This window comes from Spermophilus citellus, assembly GCF_964194105.1.
Source record: "Spermophilus citellus genome assembly, chromosome: 6".
Classification (NCBI taxonomy): domain Eukaryota; kingdom Metazoa; phylum Chordata; class Mammalia; order Rodentia; family Sciuridae; genus Spermophilus; species Spermophilus citellus.
The window spans coordinates 30,753,840-30,772,244 of NC_138187.1; the positions used below are offsets into that span (position 1 = coordinate 30,753,840).

General features: G+C 42.9%; 1 protein-coding gene across 7 annotated transcripts in view; it reads left to right on the plus strand.

Annotated features, from left to right (window-relative positions):
- The window catches only part of ZNF3 (zinc finger protein 3), a 27,167-nt gene extending 9,054 nt beyond the window's left edge, over positions 1-18,113 (plus strand). For 2 of the 7 annotated variants that reach the window (XM_081296816.1, XM_081296817.1), the window contains 5 exons: positions 1,985-2,100; positions 3,663-3,799; positions 4,705-4,796; positions 5,088-5,214; positions 7,878-18,113. In XM_081296816.1, coding sequence (XP_081152942.1) covers positions 3,745-3,799; positions 4,705-4,796; positions 5,088-5,214; positions 7,878-8,947 — 1,344 coding nt within the window. In that variant the 5' untranslated portion in view covers positions 1,985-2,100; positions 3,663-3,744 and the 3' untranslated portion in view covers positions 8,948-18,113. Of the gene's footprint in view, positions 1-32; positions 847-1,728; positions 1,854-1,984; positions 2,101-3,662; positions 3,800-4,704; positions 4,797-5,087; positions 5,215-7,877 lie in introns of those variants that run through there. The other 5 variants (XR_014022373.1, XM_081296815.1, XM_081296813.1 and 2 more) reach the window with 5 other exon arrangements.
- The last annotated feature ends 292 nt before the right edge of the window (positions 18,114-18,405 follow it).

Below are 18,405 nucleotides of genomic sequence, written 5' to 3' on the forward strand. Positions count from 1 at the left end.
TTTATTTAAAACCCATACAGAAGTTTAAATATCTTCTCCACCTTGATGGACTACCTTCAGCATCCCTTGGTTCCTGGCACAGCAGTTCAGGAGTAATCAGTAGCACGACTTCTGAAAACTTGCTGGGAGTTATCAGGCCAGGTTCTGGGACAAACACCGTGAGTGAACTACAACTGGACTGAGCCCCAGAGCAATAGAATTGATCGTATGGAAGGTTCTGGGAGCCCACGACCTGTCCCCACGACTGTCCTTGGCAGAATTTTTTACAAATCAAGCCACCCCAGTTCGAGGAACTTCACTCTACTTCCATCTTTCTTTCCTTGACACTGCCTACTCTGACCTGTTCTTCTTGCTCTAGCGGAATAAGCAGAATAATAAGGACTTGAAAAAAACAAGGGATGCCTAGATCTGAGGGGGTATCTGATCTTTTGCTCAGATTCTCACTAGGGTACTGCCCCCAAGACCGTGGTGCACATGCCTGAGGCCCAGGGCCTCTGTCGGCCTCTTTTTCCTCGACGCGGCCAGCAGGCGGCGCAGCCGGCCGCCTGCGTGGGGCGACAGGCCCCCGAATGCCGTGTTAGCGCTCGGGCCTTCGCCCCTAGCCGTCGGTCTTCTGCCCAGAGTCAGCAAACCATCGAGAGTTGAGGCCCTCCCATTTTCCTAGAGAGAACAAATGGGCGTTGGGGGCCGGAGGCGTGGGGGTGGCTGGTGAAAAGAATGACCCGGAAGCGAAACGCGAAGAAACTTCCGTTCTTTGTTCTGTCCCCGGTGTGTGGGTCTGTGACAGGGTCCAACCGGGCCTGGTCCGTGTCCGCCCCTCCCCCACCTCCTGTCCCCGTCTCTAGGGTAAGTCCGTCTGTCCCCGAGGCTCGCGGTGAGGCGGAGGCTGTGGTCGCCGGGGAAGGGGGTGACGTCCGTGCGGCTTGCCGCCTGCGGGGATCCCCAGGCCCGCCGGAGCAGGGTGCGGGGAGGCACCCCTCCCTCCCCTACAGCTGGTCCCCGGGGACCCCAACACACGCGCACATGCACACATACACACACACACAGACACGCACACACACACAAACACCACGGACCTTGCGTGGCGCAGGGAGGAAAGGGGCTCCAGTTCTGATTTTGTGGCTTAAACAGCTCCCAGGTCGAGTGTTTAAAAGTCCCTCTCTAAGACAGTGGATGACAGCGACCTCAACTTGCTGCTTCTCCCAGACGCTGTTGTTTGATGGTAATAGTTTTCGGCTATTGGGCAGAAGAGGAAGTTGACTTAGCTGACTTCATGGATCAGAGAGTGAACAATTAGAACTAAGGCTGGGAGCCGGGTGCAGACTCAGATTCTGGGCACTGTCCCGCTGGGAGCCGCCCATAAGTGGTGTCTTTTATGGGAGTGATCCAATAGGCTCTGGTTCTCGTTTTCAATCATATTGATCCCTAATTTGATCTGCTTTGGAAGTGGGATGGAACACAGAGTGGTGTTTATGCTCTGAAGGGCATGTGTAAACTCCACAAGAGGACAGCAGGATGATGAACTTGAAATTCATGGAATAGTTAGAGGAAGTTAAGGTATTTTCCCTCCAGAGGAGACGTCTGTGGAGAGTGGACATTGTTTGGTTTCAAGTGTTTGTTGAATAGCTGTTGAAGTTAGGGCACTAGATCTGGGGGGAGGTGAGGGTCCCCTGGAATGGGTTTTAGCATCCCTGAAGTACTCTCATAGCTATGCTATGCTGTGCACAGGTGGAGCAGACTCACTGTTGAAGTAGCTGTGTGTCCAGCAAGTTAGCTGACAGAATGATGGGAACTTCTTAACCTGGGTGAAGGTTCACCTGGAGAACCTTCAGCTGCATTTCAGATTTTTCCAGGTGCAACAGAATTATCAGTTTTTTAAAAATATTAATCAGTATTTATTATTGTTATGTCCTCTTTTTAATCTAAATATTTGTATTAGAAATAAAGTTTACATGAATATTCCTTTTTCCCTTTAATCATGTAGCATTGGCATCAACTAAAATCAGAATTCCCAGGAACTTGAATAGAGGCTGCTAGATTCTCAGTCATTGTGACTTTGAATTCTAGGGAATAACTTCAAAGAAGGAAAGGACCAGACAGGTAAAGTTTTTCATAACCCATTCTCACTGCCAAGTGATCTTTCTTAGCCCCCAGGAGCAGCGCCAGTGAAAGGGATGGGCAGGGGAAGGGCCCTGTCTGGGCTCAAAGCTTTGGGGGCACAATGGAGAGTTTCTTTCTGTGAGAAACGTTGTTTACTGATACAGACACAGGGAACTTGTTTTCAACAATATGCCTTTGAGTTCCAGCTTTGTTTAACACAGTTGTAAAGAGAGAGTATTGCCTTTTTCTCTGGATTCAGAGCTTTGACTTGCCTTTCTAAGGGAAGCTTGTTGTTTTGTTTTGTTTTTGAAGATGGGGTCTTGCTGTGTTGCCCTGGATGGTCTTGAGCTCATGGGTTCAAGCTAACCTTCCACCTCAGTTTCTGAATGTCTGAAACTACCACTGTTTCCAGCTTCTTAAGAGTTTGTTCTAAGAGTTGACTTGTTGTGGGTGTCAGCTTACAGTCTTGGAAACTGTAAAGGTGGTTGATAGGAAAAAAAGATGCTTGGCTCTGAAACAGCCAGGAGGGTGATGGTGGCAAGAGACTGACTCACCTTGATTGCCAGTGGGCCTGCCTCATGCCTGATTCAGTGTTTTCCACTGTGAAATGCCATTGACATTGGCATTGAGCATACTGTATCCTTGCTATCCCCAAACTAGACTTGTGTGCTTTCTCGTGACTCTCGGACAAGGCTCTTTGCGCTGTTATGCCTTAGGTAAATAAAGCAGCCTATAATGATGAAGCAGATACTTTTTTGCATTTCTGATTTTTTTTTTTTAAACTCCTTGCTATAGTGCCTTGCAGTATAGCTGGCTTTCAACAAATATGTGAGCAAATGACTAAATAGATAAAAGGTAGTGGATAAAACCTTGAGTAATTTTTTGTTTTGTTTTTGTGTTTGTATGCTCTGGTGGCTGCTGAATATTCTGGATGTACTGATCATGTCGCAGCCATTGTCTGAAGTAGAAACTCCTACTTGAGGTTCAAACCTTACTAGAGAAACAGAGAATAGACTTTTTGATGATATCAACTGAGGAGTGAAGACATTTGTGGGGGATAAAAGCAGAATAATGAAGAACCTTATGTTTAAAAAAAAAAAAATTTGGTCCCTGCTGGAGAGACTTATATTCTGATCCAAAGAAATGTCTTATTAGAAGAGGAAGATAAAACAAAGCTGCTGCCTTCTCAGTGAGAGGAAGCACAGAAACTGGGATTATTATTTTCATCCTTGTGAATATATATACTCACTTTTTGTTTTTATAAATATCACTGAGAAGCCAGGTGTGGTGGTGCACATCTGTAATCGCGTAAACTCAAGAGATTGAGACAGGAGGATCTTAAGTTCGAGCCCAGTCTCAGAGAGTTGTCAGGAGAGTTGGGATAAGCCCTTTTTGTGATCTTTGTGTAATTTCATTATAGGGAGTGGGTGTCACCAGTATCAAAAGACCAGTCCCAGTTGCTGGGATGCTTACTATTGTGGATATTAACTGAGATGCTTATTCCCCTCTTTGTGTATTCAAGAGATGTTTTTAAAATTATCTTTGAACTTTTACTTCTGCAGTGCTTCCTCATTCTCATTCAACATCTGCTTCCTGCTGAGTCTTCAGATAGGAGACCAGAAACTAGGGCATCTAGCCCTACCCATGGAAACTCAAGCCAATCATGTATCTCAGGAACCTCAGGCCCTGCTTGAGAGTGGTAAGGAATAGGGATTCACTTATTTCTATTCCATCATTCAGAAATCATTTATAGAAATCTCTCATTCACCAGATACTAGAATAACTGCTAGAATCAGATGTGATAAGACATACTTCTTGCTATTCGGTAATTTACCATCTAATGGGGGAAGTTTAACAGAAATTTATTAATTTAATTAATAATTAATTTAATCTTTAATTAATACACAGCTTGATAGGTGTTATAAGTGAGGCATTTTGAAGGATTGTAGGCACCTCGTGCAGGATTAAGAAAACTCACAATCCCTTAATTCCATTTTTCAGGCATCTGTAACAGACAACTTCATGGTCACAATTTGGGCTCTTCAGGAGCAAATTCTTAGAATAGACTCTGGGGAATCATTTTGTAGGTCATGGGCAAAAGAATAAAGTGGATATTCACTAAAATATATCTTGCTTTTATAGACTATCTCTGACTTTTGAACTAGTTTCAGCCTGAATGGGAATTATTTTCATGCTTATCAGGAAAAAGCATTTAGGACCCTTTTTGTCAGGACTAGTATATCTAGTGGTTTAGAGTGTCTAAGAGACAAATATGAAAAGTTATGTGATCAAGCACAGGAACAGGAAATATTTATAGTATATAGATTTTATCTGGGAATAAAGAAAAAGTAGATGAGCTTTATTTTCAGTCAGGGCTGGGGAGAAACTGCTCGTTTTCCTCTGCCTGAGAACTTCATGTGGGAGTTTGTGCTTAGAGATGTGGAAGAATGATAGAAAAGACATAAGAGTGTAGCCTGTTCCTGACTCAGCTTGGGAGAGTGGACAAGAACACAGGAAAGATGAAACTAGGCATTTTCATTAAGAAGAGTGACCAGAGGTCAGAGACAGACTGACTCACTTCTGGGCCCTTTTATTATCTTTCAGCTCTTCCTTCTTCGAAAGTTCCTGCCTTTTCTGACAAGGACAGCCTGGGGGATGAGATGTTGGCAGCGGCACTCCTAAAGGCCAAGTCCCAGGTGAGCTCTGGTTCCCTTCACCCATTTTCTTCCCAATTTGTGGGCAGCTTTTGTGCAGTGACATCCCATTCAGTGTCCTAAATCTGGATTCTGACCATTAGGACTATAGTCCTTCCTACTGAGCCATGGTCCTTCACCTTCTGTCATAGACTCTTACCTCTCATTCTCTATTCAGACCTCCTTTCCCCACTTCCCAAAGAGGCATTAGTCAACCCTATCCTGACTTGTGTTCTTGGTGCTACTGGTCCCAGCCCTCACCCTAAAATTGTGTGCATTGCTGTGTTGTTTCAGGAGTTGGTGACATTTGAAGATGTAGCTGTGTACTTTATCCGGAAGGAGTGGAAGCGTTTGGAACCTGCTCAGAGGGATCTCTATAGGGAAGTGATGCTAGAGAATTATGGGAATGTATTCTCACTGGGTAAGGAGCTGCATGCTCTCAACAGAGCTCCTGGCTGTCTGGTGGCTTCCTTGTTTGCTAGAAACAGTCCAGTGACTGAAAACAAGTAGTGATTGACTCAGCCTCAAAAAATTCTAATAATAATTATTATTGTACAATAATTTGCAGTTTTCATGTATATTCTCTCATTTAATTCTCATAGTAATGCTGTAATTGAGGTTGCTAGTATTATCCTCTTTTTTTTTTTTTTTTTTTTCCTTGTACTGGGGATGGAACCCAGGGCCTTGCACATGCTAGGCAAACACTCTACCACTGAGGTACATCCCAGCCCTATTGTCCTCATTTTATAGGTGAGGAAAGTAAGATCAGAGATCTCAAGTGCCTTGTGCTTTGTCATAGAGCTGGTAAGTGGCAAAAATTGATCCCCAAGGATCTTTTAACTCCAAATCTGAACTTTTTTCCACATGGTCTCTGAACATACAATCCAGAGATTTTTCTGAAAAATAAGTATGTTGGGATCCTTGTGTCCAAGTGAAAATTCTAGGACTCGCCTTTCCTTCCCTGTTGAATTGCCCTAGGGACCGCTTGCTTTGTTTAGGTTCTCATGCACCTGCTGCTTTTGTAGAAATATAAACTTGTAAGTAGAAATTACCTTCAGGATTAATTCTTCAGGGCTAGGGATACAGCTCAGTTAGTAGAGTGCTTGCCTTGCATGTATGAGACCCTAGGTTCAATCCCCAGTACCACCAGCACCACAACAACAAAAGATTAATTCCTCATCTCTTGCCCCACTTTTAGTGACACTATTTTCCTGAGCAGAGCCAGGGGTCTTCCTTACTCCCAACCGAGACCTGCCTGTATAATTCCTTTCTGTTCATAGGAAATCTGAGATCTCAGATTGCACTCTGGGACAGCTTAGTATGAGCAGGATAAACTTCCTTGTCCCAAGACTCTCTCCATGAGTAGGATTCCCATTTGTGAATCCTGATACCATCTCTTGGCTGGAATGAGTGGAAGAGTTCAGGGTCCTGAGTTGGAAAGGAACTGAGAACAGAGAAGTCCAAAGAGATACCTGTTCAGGCCAGGAGAAACAGCTGTGTCTATTTCTGACCCTCAGTGCCCTGTCTGCTTTAAAAAATATATAAACTAAAAAAGCTAACTATCTGAACCCTTTACAGTTATTCTCTGTGCCTGAAGTTTGGAAACTCCAACAGAAGTAGTGAAAACAGAGGTCACATATGGTTTACATAGCCTCCCACACCAGCACAGCTTTCTAGGCCTGGAGCCCAGAGGTGGACTAAGCTGTTTTGCCTATTTCTGTGGGTGTTGCTTATGTGATGTGACTACAGATGGGATTGTTCTGCTCACATGGGGCCATTGAAATCCTCAGTATCTTCACCCTTCTTCTCCTTTCCACTCTCCCACATGTTTCTTAGCACTCTCATCAACTTTCTCATCAAGTATCTATGTTAGTTTTTCATATTTGCTTTCCTCTCGTTTTTTCTTTTTTCTTTTTTTAATATTTTATTTATTTATTTTTATGTGGTGCTGAGGATCTAACCCAGCACCTTGCAAGTGCTAGGCGAGCACTCTACCACTGAGCCACAACCGCAGCCCCCTTCTTTTCTTTTTTTTCTTTTTTCCGCAGTACTGAGCAGTAAGTAAGGGGAAGGATCTCAGAGCCTTGCACATGTTAGGCAAGTGCTGTGCTACTGAGCTACATCCCTAGTCCTTTTTAGTTTGAAACAGGATATTGCTAAGTTGCCAGGCTGGCCTCAAACTTATGATCTTCTTTCCTGTCTCAGTTTCCCAAGTAGCTCGAATTATAGTCGGGGCCACCATGTCCTGTATCCCCATCATTTTTGTTTCAGTGGTACAGGGAATTGAACCCAGGGATGTTCTACCATTGAGCTACATTTCCAGCCTTTTTTACTTCTTATGTGAGACAGGGTCTCACTGAGTTGCTTAGTCTGGCCTCAAATTTGAGATCCTCCTACCTCAGCTTTCCAAGTCCCTGGGATTATAGGCATGAACCCTGACTCTCCTGTTTTTGTTTTTTGTTTTTTCTTTTTCAATTTTGTTACTGGGATTGAGCCCAGGAATTGAACCCAGGTGTGCTTTATCGCTGAGCAACATCCCCAGCCCTTTTTAAATTTTTTTTTTTTTTTTAATTTTGCCTCAGCATCTCACTAAGTTGCTTAGGGCCTCACTAGATTACCGAGGTGGACCTTGAATTTGTGATACTCCTGCCTCAGCCTTCTAAGTCACTGGGCATGCCCAGCTTCTCTGTCATTTTTAAAATTGTCTTTGCAGTAACCATCTATCTCCTGAATTATATATACAGACTTTGACTTCTCCTTGGAGATTTCATTAAGCAATATGGCTTTCCTGTTAATAATTTTGGTTCCCAACTCTCCACTGACTCCATAAATCCTCTTTACATCCTCAGCTTTCTGTGTACTTTTAACTCTTTTCTCCTTGATTTTGCTTTTTGCCTTGCTCTTTCCCTGTTTCCTTAGCCTGTTTATCTTGTTGTACCTTAGCTACACTTAAGTAGGCCTCTTTTAGGTATGTACTTTTAGCACTACAAATACAAGTCACACAATTATCTTGTCCTCTGTATTTTATTCTTTTTTGCGCAAGGAACAAGTGACATTTGCTTTTTTTTTTTTTAATTGTGCTAGATGGTGAATCCAGAACTAAAAATGATCAAGACATTTCTGAAGATACAGGATCACATGGGGTGCTGTTGAGACGATTCCAGAAGGATATTTCTCAGGGTCTTAAGTTTGAAGAAACCTATGAACAAGAAGTTAGTCTAAAGAGGCAACTAGGGAACTCCTCTGGAGAAAGATTGAATAGGAAAATACAAGATTTTGGTCATGTGACAGTTAAGGAAAAGCTTACCACTGTGGGAGAGAGAAAGGAGAAACATAATGAGTTTAGGAATAGCTACACTGTGAATTCCAACCTTATTTCCCATCAGAGACTTCTTATGGGAGACAGACCCCATAAGTGTGATGAATGTAACAAGAGCTTTAATCGAACTTCAGACCTTATTCAACATCAGAGAATCCACACTGGGGAAAAGCCCTATGAATGTACTGAATGTGGGAAGGCTTTCAGCCAGAGTTCTCATCTTATTCAGCACCAGAGAATCCACACTGGGGAGAAGCCTTATGAATGTAATGATTGTGGAAAGACCTTCAGTTGTAGCTCTGCTCTCATTCTCCATCGGAGGATCCACACCGGGGAGAAACCTTATGAATGTAATGAGTGTGGAAAAACTTTTAGCTGGAGCTCCACCCTGACTCACCATCAGAGAATCCACACTGGTGAAAAGCCCTATGCCTGTAATGAATGTGGGAAGGCCTTCAGTAGGAGCTCTACCCTTATTCATCATCAGAGAATCCACACTGGAGAAAAACCCTATGAATGTAATGAGTGTGGGAAGGCCTTCAGCCAGAGCTCACACCTCTATCAGCATCAGAGAATTCACACTGGAGAGAAGCCCTACGAATGTATGGAATGCGGAGGAAAGTTTACTTACAGTTCAGGCCTTATTCAGCATCAAAGAATCCACACAGGGGAGAATCCCTATGAATGTAGTGAGTGTGGGAAAGCCTTCAGGTATAGCTCTGCTCTTGTTCGCCACCAGAGGATTCACACTGGAGAGAAGCCTTTGAATGTAACGGGTATGAGCAAAAGTTCCCTCAGAGTTACTGCTGAATTAAGTATCAGAGAGTCTACATGAAAGAGAGCCACATACTATTTTCCTCACTTCCCCTGAGTTGAAAGAGCTCTTGCCTTACTGCATAAGTGTGAACAAGTTAGGATGTGTCCCTTCCACCTCAGACCTTTCACTTTAGAAAAGGGACAGATTGGGTGATCAGCAACCTACTAGATTTCTCAGCAGTGACACCAGCCTTGAAAATCTGTAAGGCAAGCAGTGGATAAAGTGCAGGGAACAGAAGGAAGCCTGGAGTCCAGTCAAACTTATTTGGGTGGGAGATTGCACTAACCATTCATTCTTCTTACACCAGAGGAGCCTTTCTTTCCAAGGTGGGGAGTGGAAGCTTAGTAGGAACAAAATTCCAAGGATTCCACTAGTTGGAGTCATGTACAGTAGCACAGAAGGCAGCAGAAAGAATGTTCTGGGTCCTCCTATTTGCTGGGAAGGGAAATGGAGGCTGTATTTCAAAGCCACTCTTCCCAATTCAGCTTTAAGATTTGTGTTGTTTCGTGATTTCATAACTTGGAGAAACTAGGTGTTGAGGGGTTTGCTATTTTATTGAGGAGGGGGAAAAGACCCCAGAGAGAATTTCTGTGATGACTGTATCCTGTAGGGCTCTTGGCACAGCAAGATCACAAATCCAAGAGCAACATCCCCAGCCCTTTTTAAAATTTTTTTATTTTGCCTCAGCATCTCACTAAGTTGCTTAGTGAGATGGGCAGACCCCTCATGGTCCTCTTGGTTGTAGTGGGACTGAATGGGAAAGCCATGTAAGCAGTGAATAACCTGAGGGAACAGATAAGAAGCGTACAGCATTGGCCTCTGATTCCTGTCCCCTCTCCCTCTTCCTACCCCTGGGAGGACAAGTAATTTAATCCCACCCTCTAGTTATTAAGGATGCTTTTGAGGAGCTCACTCTGCCAACCTGTTCTGTCTTCTGTCATCTCTAATATCTGGCCTCAGCAGTCTGAACTCTCCTGACTCCACATTTGACTTCAGCCGCGGAGGATTAATGCAAATAAAGAGAAAGCCCAGAGGAGGCAGGCTGTGGCTTGAGCCTGGTGGAGGGCTCCTGCTGGGTTAGGATGGTGCTCCCTGAATTTTCCTGGGCCAAGGGATGATCTTCCATTGTGTTTCCCTGATCCTGCTCACCTGCTCATCCTGTAGCATTAATGAAGTGCACTATTAAACAGAATAGTTTTTTCAGAAGGAGATTTAGTGGTTTTTTTTTTTTTTTTTTTTTTTGTACAGGGACCATATTCATTCAACTAAAACAGGACACGGTGACTATAAGTGGAATTTGAACATTAAACTTGATACGGACAGCAGTTTCTCTTTAAATTGCAAACATGAGATTTCCCTTTCTCTCAGGCTCATTCTTCTAAGACTATCTCAGAATCACTCCCACCCTCATATCCCATTTAGAATTTTATGAGTTACAGATATTCTGTGTGGCACAATACTTTTTTTTTTTTTTTTTGTACCAGGGATTAAACCCAGGGACACTTAACCACTGAACCACATCCCCACCCCTTTTTATTTTTTGAGACAAGTTCTCACTAAGTTGCTTAGGGCCTTGTTAAATTGCTGAGGCTGGCTTCAAACTTGTGATCCTCCTGCCTCAGCCTCCTGACTTACTGGAATTACGTGGGTGTGCTACCATGCCTGGCTGTGGTACAATATATAAGACCAGCAACCGAAAATAGAATGGTGGTACTGGGGTATGGGGTCCCTGAGAAGAGAGTACTTGGTTGTTGGGTAGTCGTGGGCAAATTTAGATTTCTTGTTTTGCCTATTTGCTCTATAAGGGTAGGTTGAAAATCTGAAGAAATTCAGAAAATGTATGGAGCTCTGGCCTATTTGGAAAGTTTTGGATTGTATATTGTGATTGATCATCTGTTTTTAATTTCACAAAACTAATGAAACTGATCATTTTGATTTTAAAATTTATTTTTTATTAGAGATTAATGGTTACACATAGCAGCTGGGTTCATCCTGACAAACTCGTACATGCCTGGAAATCAATTTCAGTTAGATTCCCTTTTTCTTACCCAGTCGTTTTGACTTTTAATATTTGCCACATATTTGCAGATTCACTTTATTATTCAAAGTGTGGGCTTGAATTACCGATATTGGAATTATAGATTTTTGAGCTCGAAGTCAGACCTATATGATTCTGGGAATAGAGTTAAAATTTACACTGAGAAGGAAGAAATAGTCATGGAATAGTTAAAATTTTTCTTGCTGGGTAGAAGTTAAAGCTGAGCTAAATCTTAGAAGACAGAGTGAGGAGGAATTCATTTTGTGCGTCTCTGGAAAAGACCTCTTAGCAGGTAAGATAGCTGGGTGATGGGTAGTCACTAAACATGAAGGCTTAGCTCCTCTGCTCAGATGTGGAAACAGACTGAAATCGCCCCAAAAGGATCTCATGACTGAATTCTTCAGAAGGTCCTAGTAGGGCCTATTGCTGATCATGGTTGTTATGTGAAAAGTCAAGATTTTAAAAATAATTTTGAAACTACATTTTACTTTATTTTCCTACATATCATCCCTATTTTCCATGATTTTTTTCTATACTATTATCGTTGGAATCTATTTATTCCCCAGGCTTCAGCTATCACCTCTGTGCAAATGAGTCATTAGACTGCATGTGTGGTACTGATCTCACAAGTTCAGTGTTGGGTCTCCAGCATAGCATTCACACTGGACTTGTTCATTTCAAACTAGATATGCCTTTCCCACTTAGTGTTCCCCTCAAAATATCTGTAAGCTCTTGAGTCAAAACCTGTAGTTTTCTTCATACTCTGTAACCTCCCACATCTAAGTAGCGTTGAGTCTTGAGGCAGGTTAGGTAAGCTTGGAATGAGTGGAAAGAGATTATTTTCAGGGAAGTTTCCTGGGTTGAGGAAGAGAGTGGCTTTCCAGGTGATGGTAACAGAAGCTGACACTTGGCCTTTCTCTGTGCTAGCCTTACTTGGCCCCTTTCCAAGTGTTTTTCATATATTCAGTCATTGGATCCTCACAACAATCTGTGTGAAGCAGGTGTTGGTATTATTTCCAATTTATAGACAAAAGCAGTTACCCAGTGAGATAAGATGGTGAGATTAGAGAATAGATCTCCCCTGGGCTGCTCTGCTTGGTGGGTATCTGGGCCACATGGCCCAAATGATGGCTGTGAGGTGGGGAAACATGGGAAGGTTGGCACTACGCCAGTCTTATCGTTGGAAACCTTTCAGTGGCTTCTCCCTTATAGAAGAATAAAATGATAGAATAAATTTATAGAATAAAAATTCTAGCTCAGCCTTAGAGTCCAGGCTGTCCTTGAGCCCATCTCTACACATCAGAGTAACCTTATGTCTTCTTGTTGCTCCTCTTGACACATGAAACAGCAAAATAACAAAGCCTCAGAAACATCCAACACTCATGCCCGTGAGTTTGCCCACAGGCATTCTGATGTTCAGCTCTTCACATGCAATCAATAAAAACCAGAGTCAAAGAAACCATTTTTGGGGGGGCAGGGGTTGCTAGGGATTTAGCTCAGGGGCGCTGAGCTACATCCCTAACCCATTTATTTATTTATTTATTTTGATTTTTTTTTTTAAAATTTATAGACAGATTCTCACCAAGTTGATTATGGCCTCCATAAGTTGCTGAGGCTGGCCTTTCTCTGTTAAAGCTGCTGGGATGGGAGGCTCTCTGTTGCACAGGGCAAAAGCATACCTACCACTCCAGTGTTCATCCTTCTAATTACTGGAAATTAAGTTGGGCTGAATTCTACCTCCTTTTAAATTCCCCTGGTAGCTTCTGATGTTTTCTTCTCAACCTACACAATGTAGTCATTTGTAAAAATAAAAGAGGGGCTGGGTTGTGGCTCAGTGGTAGAGGGCTTGCCTAGCATGTGTGTGGCACTGCTTTCAACTCTCAGCACCGAATATAAATAAATGAATAAAATAAAGGTCCATCAACAACTAAAGACATATTAAAAAAAATAAGAGGGACAGACAAGATTTGCAAGGACATATTCAGTCATAGCAAAAATAATTTCATTATTGATAGTTCCTCCCATTCCAAATCATCCCTGTTATTTGAAATACAACCCAAAGGATTTTGACAAAGGATATGTTTTCAACTAAGAGAAAAGTCCAGTTTAATCTGAACATTTCAGGTAACAGAAGTATGAACCATGGAGTGGTGGAGAAGAGCATCTTAATGAACTGTTCCTTTTTAGTAAAAGATTGTTTTTTAAATCTCCCCAGAGATATTTTTATTTATACATTGTTTTCTAGAGTTTAATAATTTTCTTCCACTTGAAAAATAAAGCCCAGTTAGCTGCTTTGTGTTTGTGTGTGTGTGGTACTGGGGATTGAACCCAGGGATTCTTTACCACTGAACTATATCCCCTAGTCCTTTTTATTTTGACACAGGGTCTTGCTAAATTGCCTGAGCTGACCTTGAACTTGTGGTCCTCCTGTCTCAGCTTCTTGTGTCGATAGGATTACTGGTGTGCGCCACCATACCCTGCTAGTTGCATTACTTTAAATGTAGTCATGAAGAGAAAGGTTCTGAGATGAATAAAAAAAAATTACATAAGTATTTTCATATGCAAAGATAAATATGGTCACCAGAGTAGTTTTCCAGAAATAACACAGGTTTCTTCTGAGCTTCCTCCACAAGTGGTTTTTCTTTTGTACTCCCTGTTGGGTTGCTGACATCACCAACTTCCCATTCAGCCTTAGCTAGAAACACAGGAATTCCAGAGGCATTGTTTCTTTCCATCTCCTCACCCTGCCGCTGTCAATCAATATCTGACCCATCCTTTGTTCCCCATTCCTGTGACTCCCTTGTTGCCATAGGCCATCCTTGACTCTGTCCAGGATTTTGACACCAGCCTTAAGTCTATCTGCTTCCTTCATTCTCCCTCAGTCCGTTCTTCATTCCCATGCATGAGTTCTCTTTCTAAAATGCAATTTGGAAGCCACCATCTCAGAATTTTCCTTGGTCCCTCTCATCCTAGGTCAAAGTTCAGATTCTTCATCATGCCACAGGAAGTCCTAGCCCAGCCCCCTTCCTTGTTCTAACCTCTTGACATTGCTCTCACCCACTCCTTCCTACCACCTTCCCCTGGCAGTTTTGCAAAACTACAGTCACAGGTACATAAATACGGTGCAGCGCCTCTGTCCCACTGCACCTGCTACTCCTTCTTCCTGAATGCCCTCCATTCCTGTCCTGACAAACTGTCTTTGAGAACCTTATTATAAGCTTTGCCTGTGCTGTGGGGCCTTTCTGGTCCACTGCGCATACCACCTTCCACCCTGACCAAGTTAATCATTTCCTTGGAGCTGTCTCGGCATCTAGTACATTCATTATTGTGGTTGGCCCCCCAACCCTGTCATTTATTACTTGTTAAAACATTGGACTCCCTCACTGTGGTGGTTTATTCCCCTACGTTTTCACACTTTTCTACCACAAATATATATTACTTTCATAATAGAAAAAATAGCAGTAGATTGTGTTCTTAGGCCCTGGGTTTGATTTCAAGCATGTGCATGTGTGCATGTGCACACACACAAAGTAAAAGTAATAAGTAGCATCCATTGAGCATTTATGATGTGTCAAGCATTCTTCCAAGTGTGTCACAAGTTAACTAATTTTTATATAAATTCTGTGGTACCTTTACTGCCTTCCTTTTCCCTCTTCAGGAAGATACAAAATATCTTTGCATATGTAATTTTTTATTCATCTCTTCATGACTACATTTAAAATAATGCAACTAGCAGGGTATGGTGGCACACACCAGTAATCCTAGAGACACAGGAAGGCTGGAAAGAGAAAGGAGTTCACCAGATACACAAAAAATGGTGCAGTGAGATTCAGATACAGTTGGTGCCTAAAGTGCAGGCTACATCTCTTATCCCCAGACTGCCAGAGGGATACCCAACCCTCCTCAAACACCCCCTTTCTCTCACCCATGCTTGAAGCTCTTCAACAGCAGTTCAATAAGAAAGCACTTTCACTGTACAGGAACACAATGATAAATGAACCATACATAGTTCCTGTGTTGAAGGGCACCAGTCCAGCAGGACATAAGGCCCATATTGATAACACAAGGTAGAACGAGATGCCAAGAGAGGAACAGTAATGGTAAGAAGAGCTGATCCTTAATAACTGCTTTCCCAAGTGCCAGCCATTGTTGTAGCTTGTCTTCACAACAATCTGGTGTGGTTTTAGTCCTGTGAATAACCCTGTTTACAGATGGGAAAACTGAGACACAGTGGTTGAACCACTTGCCCATCGCTCCAGAGCCAGGAAGCCATGGCAGGGACCAAAACCAGTCTGTCTACAGAGCTTGGGCCTTCATCACACCACTGTACTGTCTCTCTGTAAATACCATGGGGGTTTCAGAAGAAAGCAAGCTTATGTGCTGCTTGGGGAGGAGCAAGGCACATAGCAGTCCCGAGACTTCTCAAGGAATGGCACAGATGCTCAGCTGGGTACCCAGACAGGCAGAATGTGTGCCTGACAAAAGAGAGGTATAGAAATAACTATTCCGTGTTGCTCAGGTAAATAAACACCTATTAAAGCATCCTATGCTTCAGGCTTTGTGTCAGGGAAAGGCAGATGATAGTTAGCAGTAGGCATGGGAAAGAGGGAAAGATCTTGGAGGGCAGTGAATGCCTGTGTCGGTCCCCTGGACATAAGGGACTGGAGTGAAAGCTTTTTATCCATGAATAGCTAATGGAGATAGACACAATGCAGACATCTCTCTGAGAACACCGTATGTTAAGATGGATCTGGCCCTCCAGCACCATGAGTGAAACTCACAGAGAAGATGGTTTGGAGGTTTCTTAGAGAGGCTGGGTTTCGGGCCAGTGTCCCAGACACATCTGGAGAGAGATGGTGGGAACTCAAGGGAAGGACTCCCCACACTCTGCCTGTAGCATGGTAACCCTAGGGCTACCATGATACGCTCTCCAACTGGACTGGCCTCCCCTTCCCATGATGGGCCCCCTCAGAGCCAGATCCTGTGTCTTGGGTGCTTTGCAGAGATCAAGTATACTCTAGGAAAACAGGATGCTGTCACCCCTAGTGACCTCAAAGCTCACTGCTATAGACTGACCAGGATCACAGGACCTCCTATCCTGACCAGGAGCACAACTGGGCATTTTAGAGAGTGGAGCATAGAATGTTCCAACTAGTTTAAAGTCTTCTTCTTTTTTCTTTTCTTTTTATCTTTATTTATTTATTATTGGGTACCAAGGATTGAACTCAGGGGCTCTTGAGCACTGAACCACATCCCCATCCTTTTTTTGTATTTTATTTAGAGACAGGGTCTTACTGAGTTGCTTAGTGCCTTGCCATTGCTGAGGCTGGTTTTGAACTTGTGATCCTTCTGTCTCAACCTCTCAAGCCTCTGGCATTATAGGTATGTGCCGCCGTACCTGGCCTCTAGTTTGACTTTGATGCACAATCAAGTTTAGGAACCACCAATGTAAGTCCTCTTTGGGTCCATTGGCAATACAAAAGATGTCAAGAGCTTTGTAATGTTTTGAACAATCAATAAAAAAAAAGAAAATGGTAAGCTAGAAATTAACCTTAAGACCTTCAGATAAGAAAGAACACACACACACACACAAAAATAAAGGAATTGAACACTAAAAAAAATAAATTAATTAAAAAAAAAGGGAAACCCAACAATCTCCTCACTTTGTTTCCTTTATCCACTTTTTCCTATAAAGCTTGGATATCTGCTGAGCCATTCAGTCCTCTTTCAAACATTCCTTGACCCCCTGTACACCAGGAACCCACCAGTGACCCAAGGCTCTCTCTCTAAACTATCACCTCATCTCTAGACAAAATGGCTTAAGGGCTTGGCACTGGGGCTGGTGTGGGGGACAGCTGCAGCAAAGACAGGTCAGTGTAGGACAGCAGGGAGTTCTAGGGCCTCTAGCCATGGGGATAAACTTACCAGAGCAGCAGGAATTGCTCCCTGGGATGAATGACCTGTCAGAAGAGAGGATATGAAAGGGTAAAGAGAGAAACAGCTATTTTGTGGTCGATAACATCAAGTGCACTAGTCCCATTTGGCTGGAACAGATGTGTATCTGGGGTGAGGGAGGTCATGTGTGGGAGACGATTCCCATAGGAAATGAGGGGGGAGTGCTTGGTAAGGGTCAGTCCACGTTAAGGACCTGGCCTCTTTCCTTTCTATAGCAGGCAGTCCAAGGAAGTTGATAAACAAGAAAGTTCAATGAAAAACAGGAGACTGCCTGGTTTTAGTTGGATCCCAAGATAAAAGGTACCTGACAACAAAGCTGCTGGGATCTGAGGCTGTTAATGAAGCAGAGCTCCCGGATTTCCTCATGCTGAGAATAACAAACTTCCTCATGCTGAGGACAGATGCCAAGGAAATTAAGACTGGCATGTTCTCCAGCTGCACATAGCCTAGCTAAATCTCCACGTGTATATCACTCAGCTTCTGTTTCTGTAAATTGTAACCCCTTCTGTGGATTCAGGCAGGGAAGTAATCTAGCTGCTTTTCCCCAGTTTGATCAAACTGCATAAAATTCCTTTTGTCTATATCTTACCCTGGAGGGTGGCTGAAACTGGACAGTTGGGATCTAAGCAGTCTCCCTGGCTGGGCTGCCGATTACAGAATGGTGTCTCTGGTGGGATTATAATGCCATTCATGGATACTGACCCTGGAGGAGGGGAACAGGTAGGGAATGTCCCTGCAGCTGTGAAATTAATATTGTTCCAGCTCTCTCCTTTCCCTTGAACCAGAATTGACTGCCCTTTGCTGCTTATTTATTTATTTTTTGTCCTTAGAGTGTTGGGAATTGAACACAGGGCCTTGCACACGCCAAGCAAGCACTCTGCCACCTTTGCTGCTTTTTTTTTTTTTTTTTTTGATAAAATGGAAAAATGAATTTTAGAAATCTGTGGGCCCAAAGTCTGGTTGTTCCTTAGTCTCACTGGCAGTGTGCATAGACCCTTGTCCTTCCTTTTCTGTTTTCTGGGGTTATTTCATAAATTTGGGATTTCTTTTAAACTAATGTGGGGTTCTTGAACTATTTGGTAGTCCAGAAATTCTGGCCTTGTCCTTCGCAGGTTTGGTTTGTCTGGTGCCAATTTAGTTTGTTTGGAAAAGACCCCAAGATAAGTAAAGATCTGGGGTGTTTGTGAGATCTCTGTTGATCACCACATGGCCCATATATCTGAAAGTGCATTGTTTTTTGTTTGTTTGTTTGTTTATTTTTAATTTTAATTTTTATTTGTTTTAATTAGATACACATGACAGTACAATGATCTTGACATATCATACATTTGAATCAGATGGGGTATAATTTCTCATTTTTCTGAGTGTACAGGTTGCAGAATCACATTGGTCATGCAGTCACATATATACATACAGCAATAATAATGTCTATTTTATTTTGCTGTCCTTCCTTTCCCCCAAGTACATTGTTTTAATGCAACTG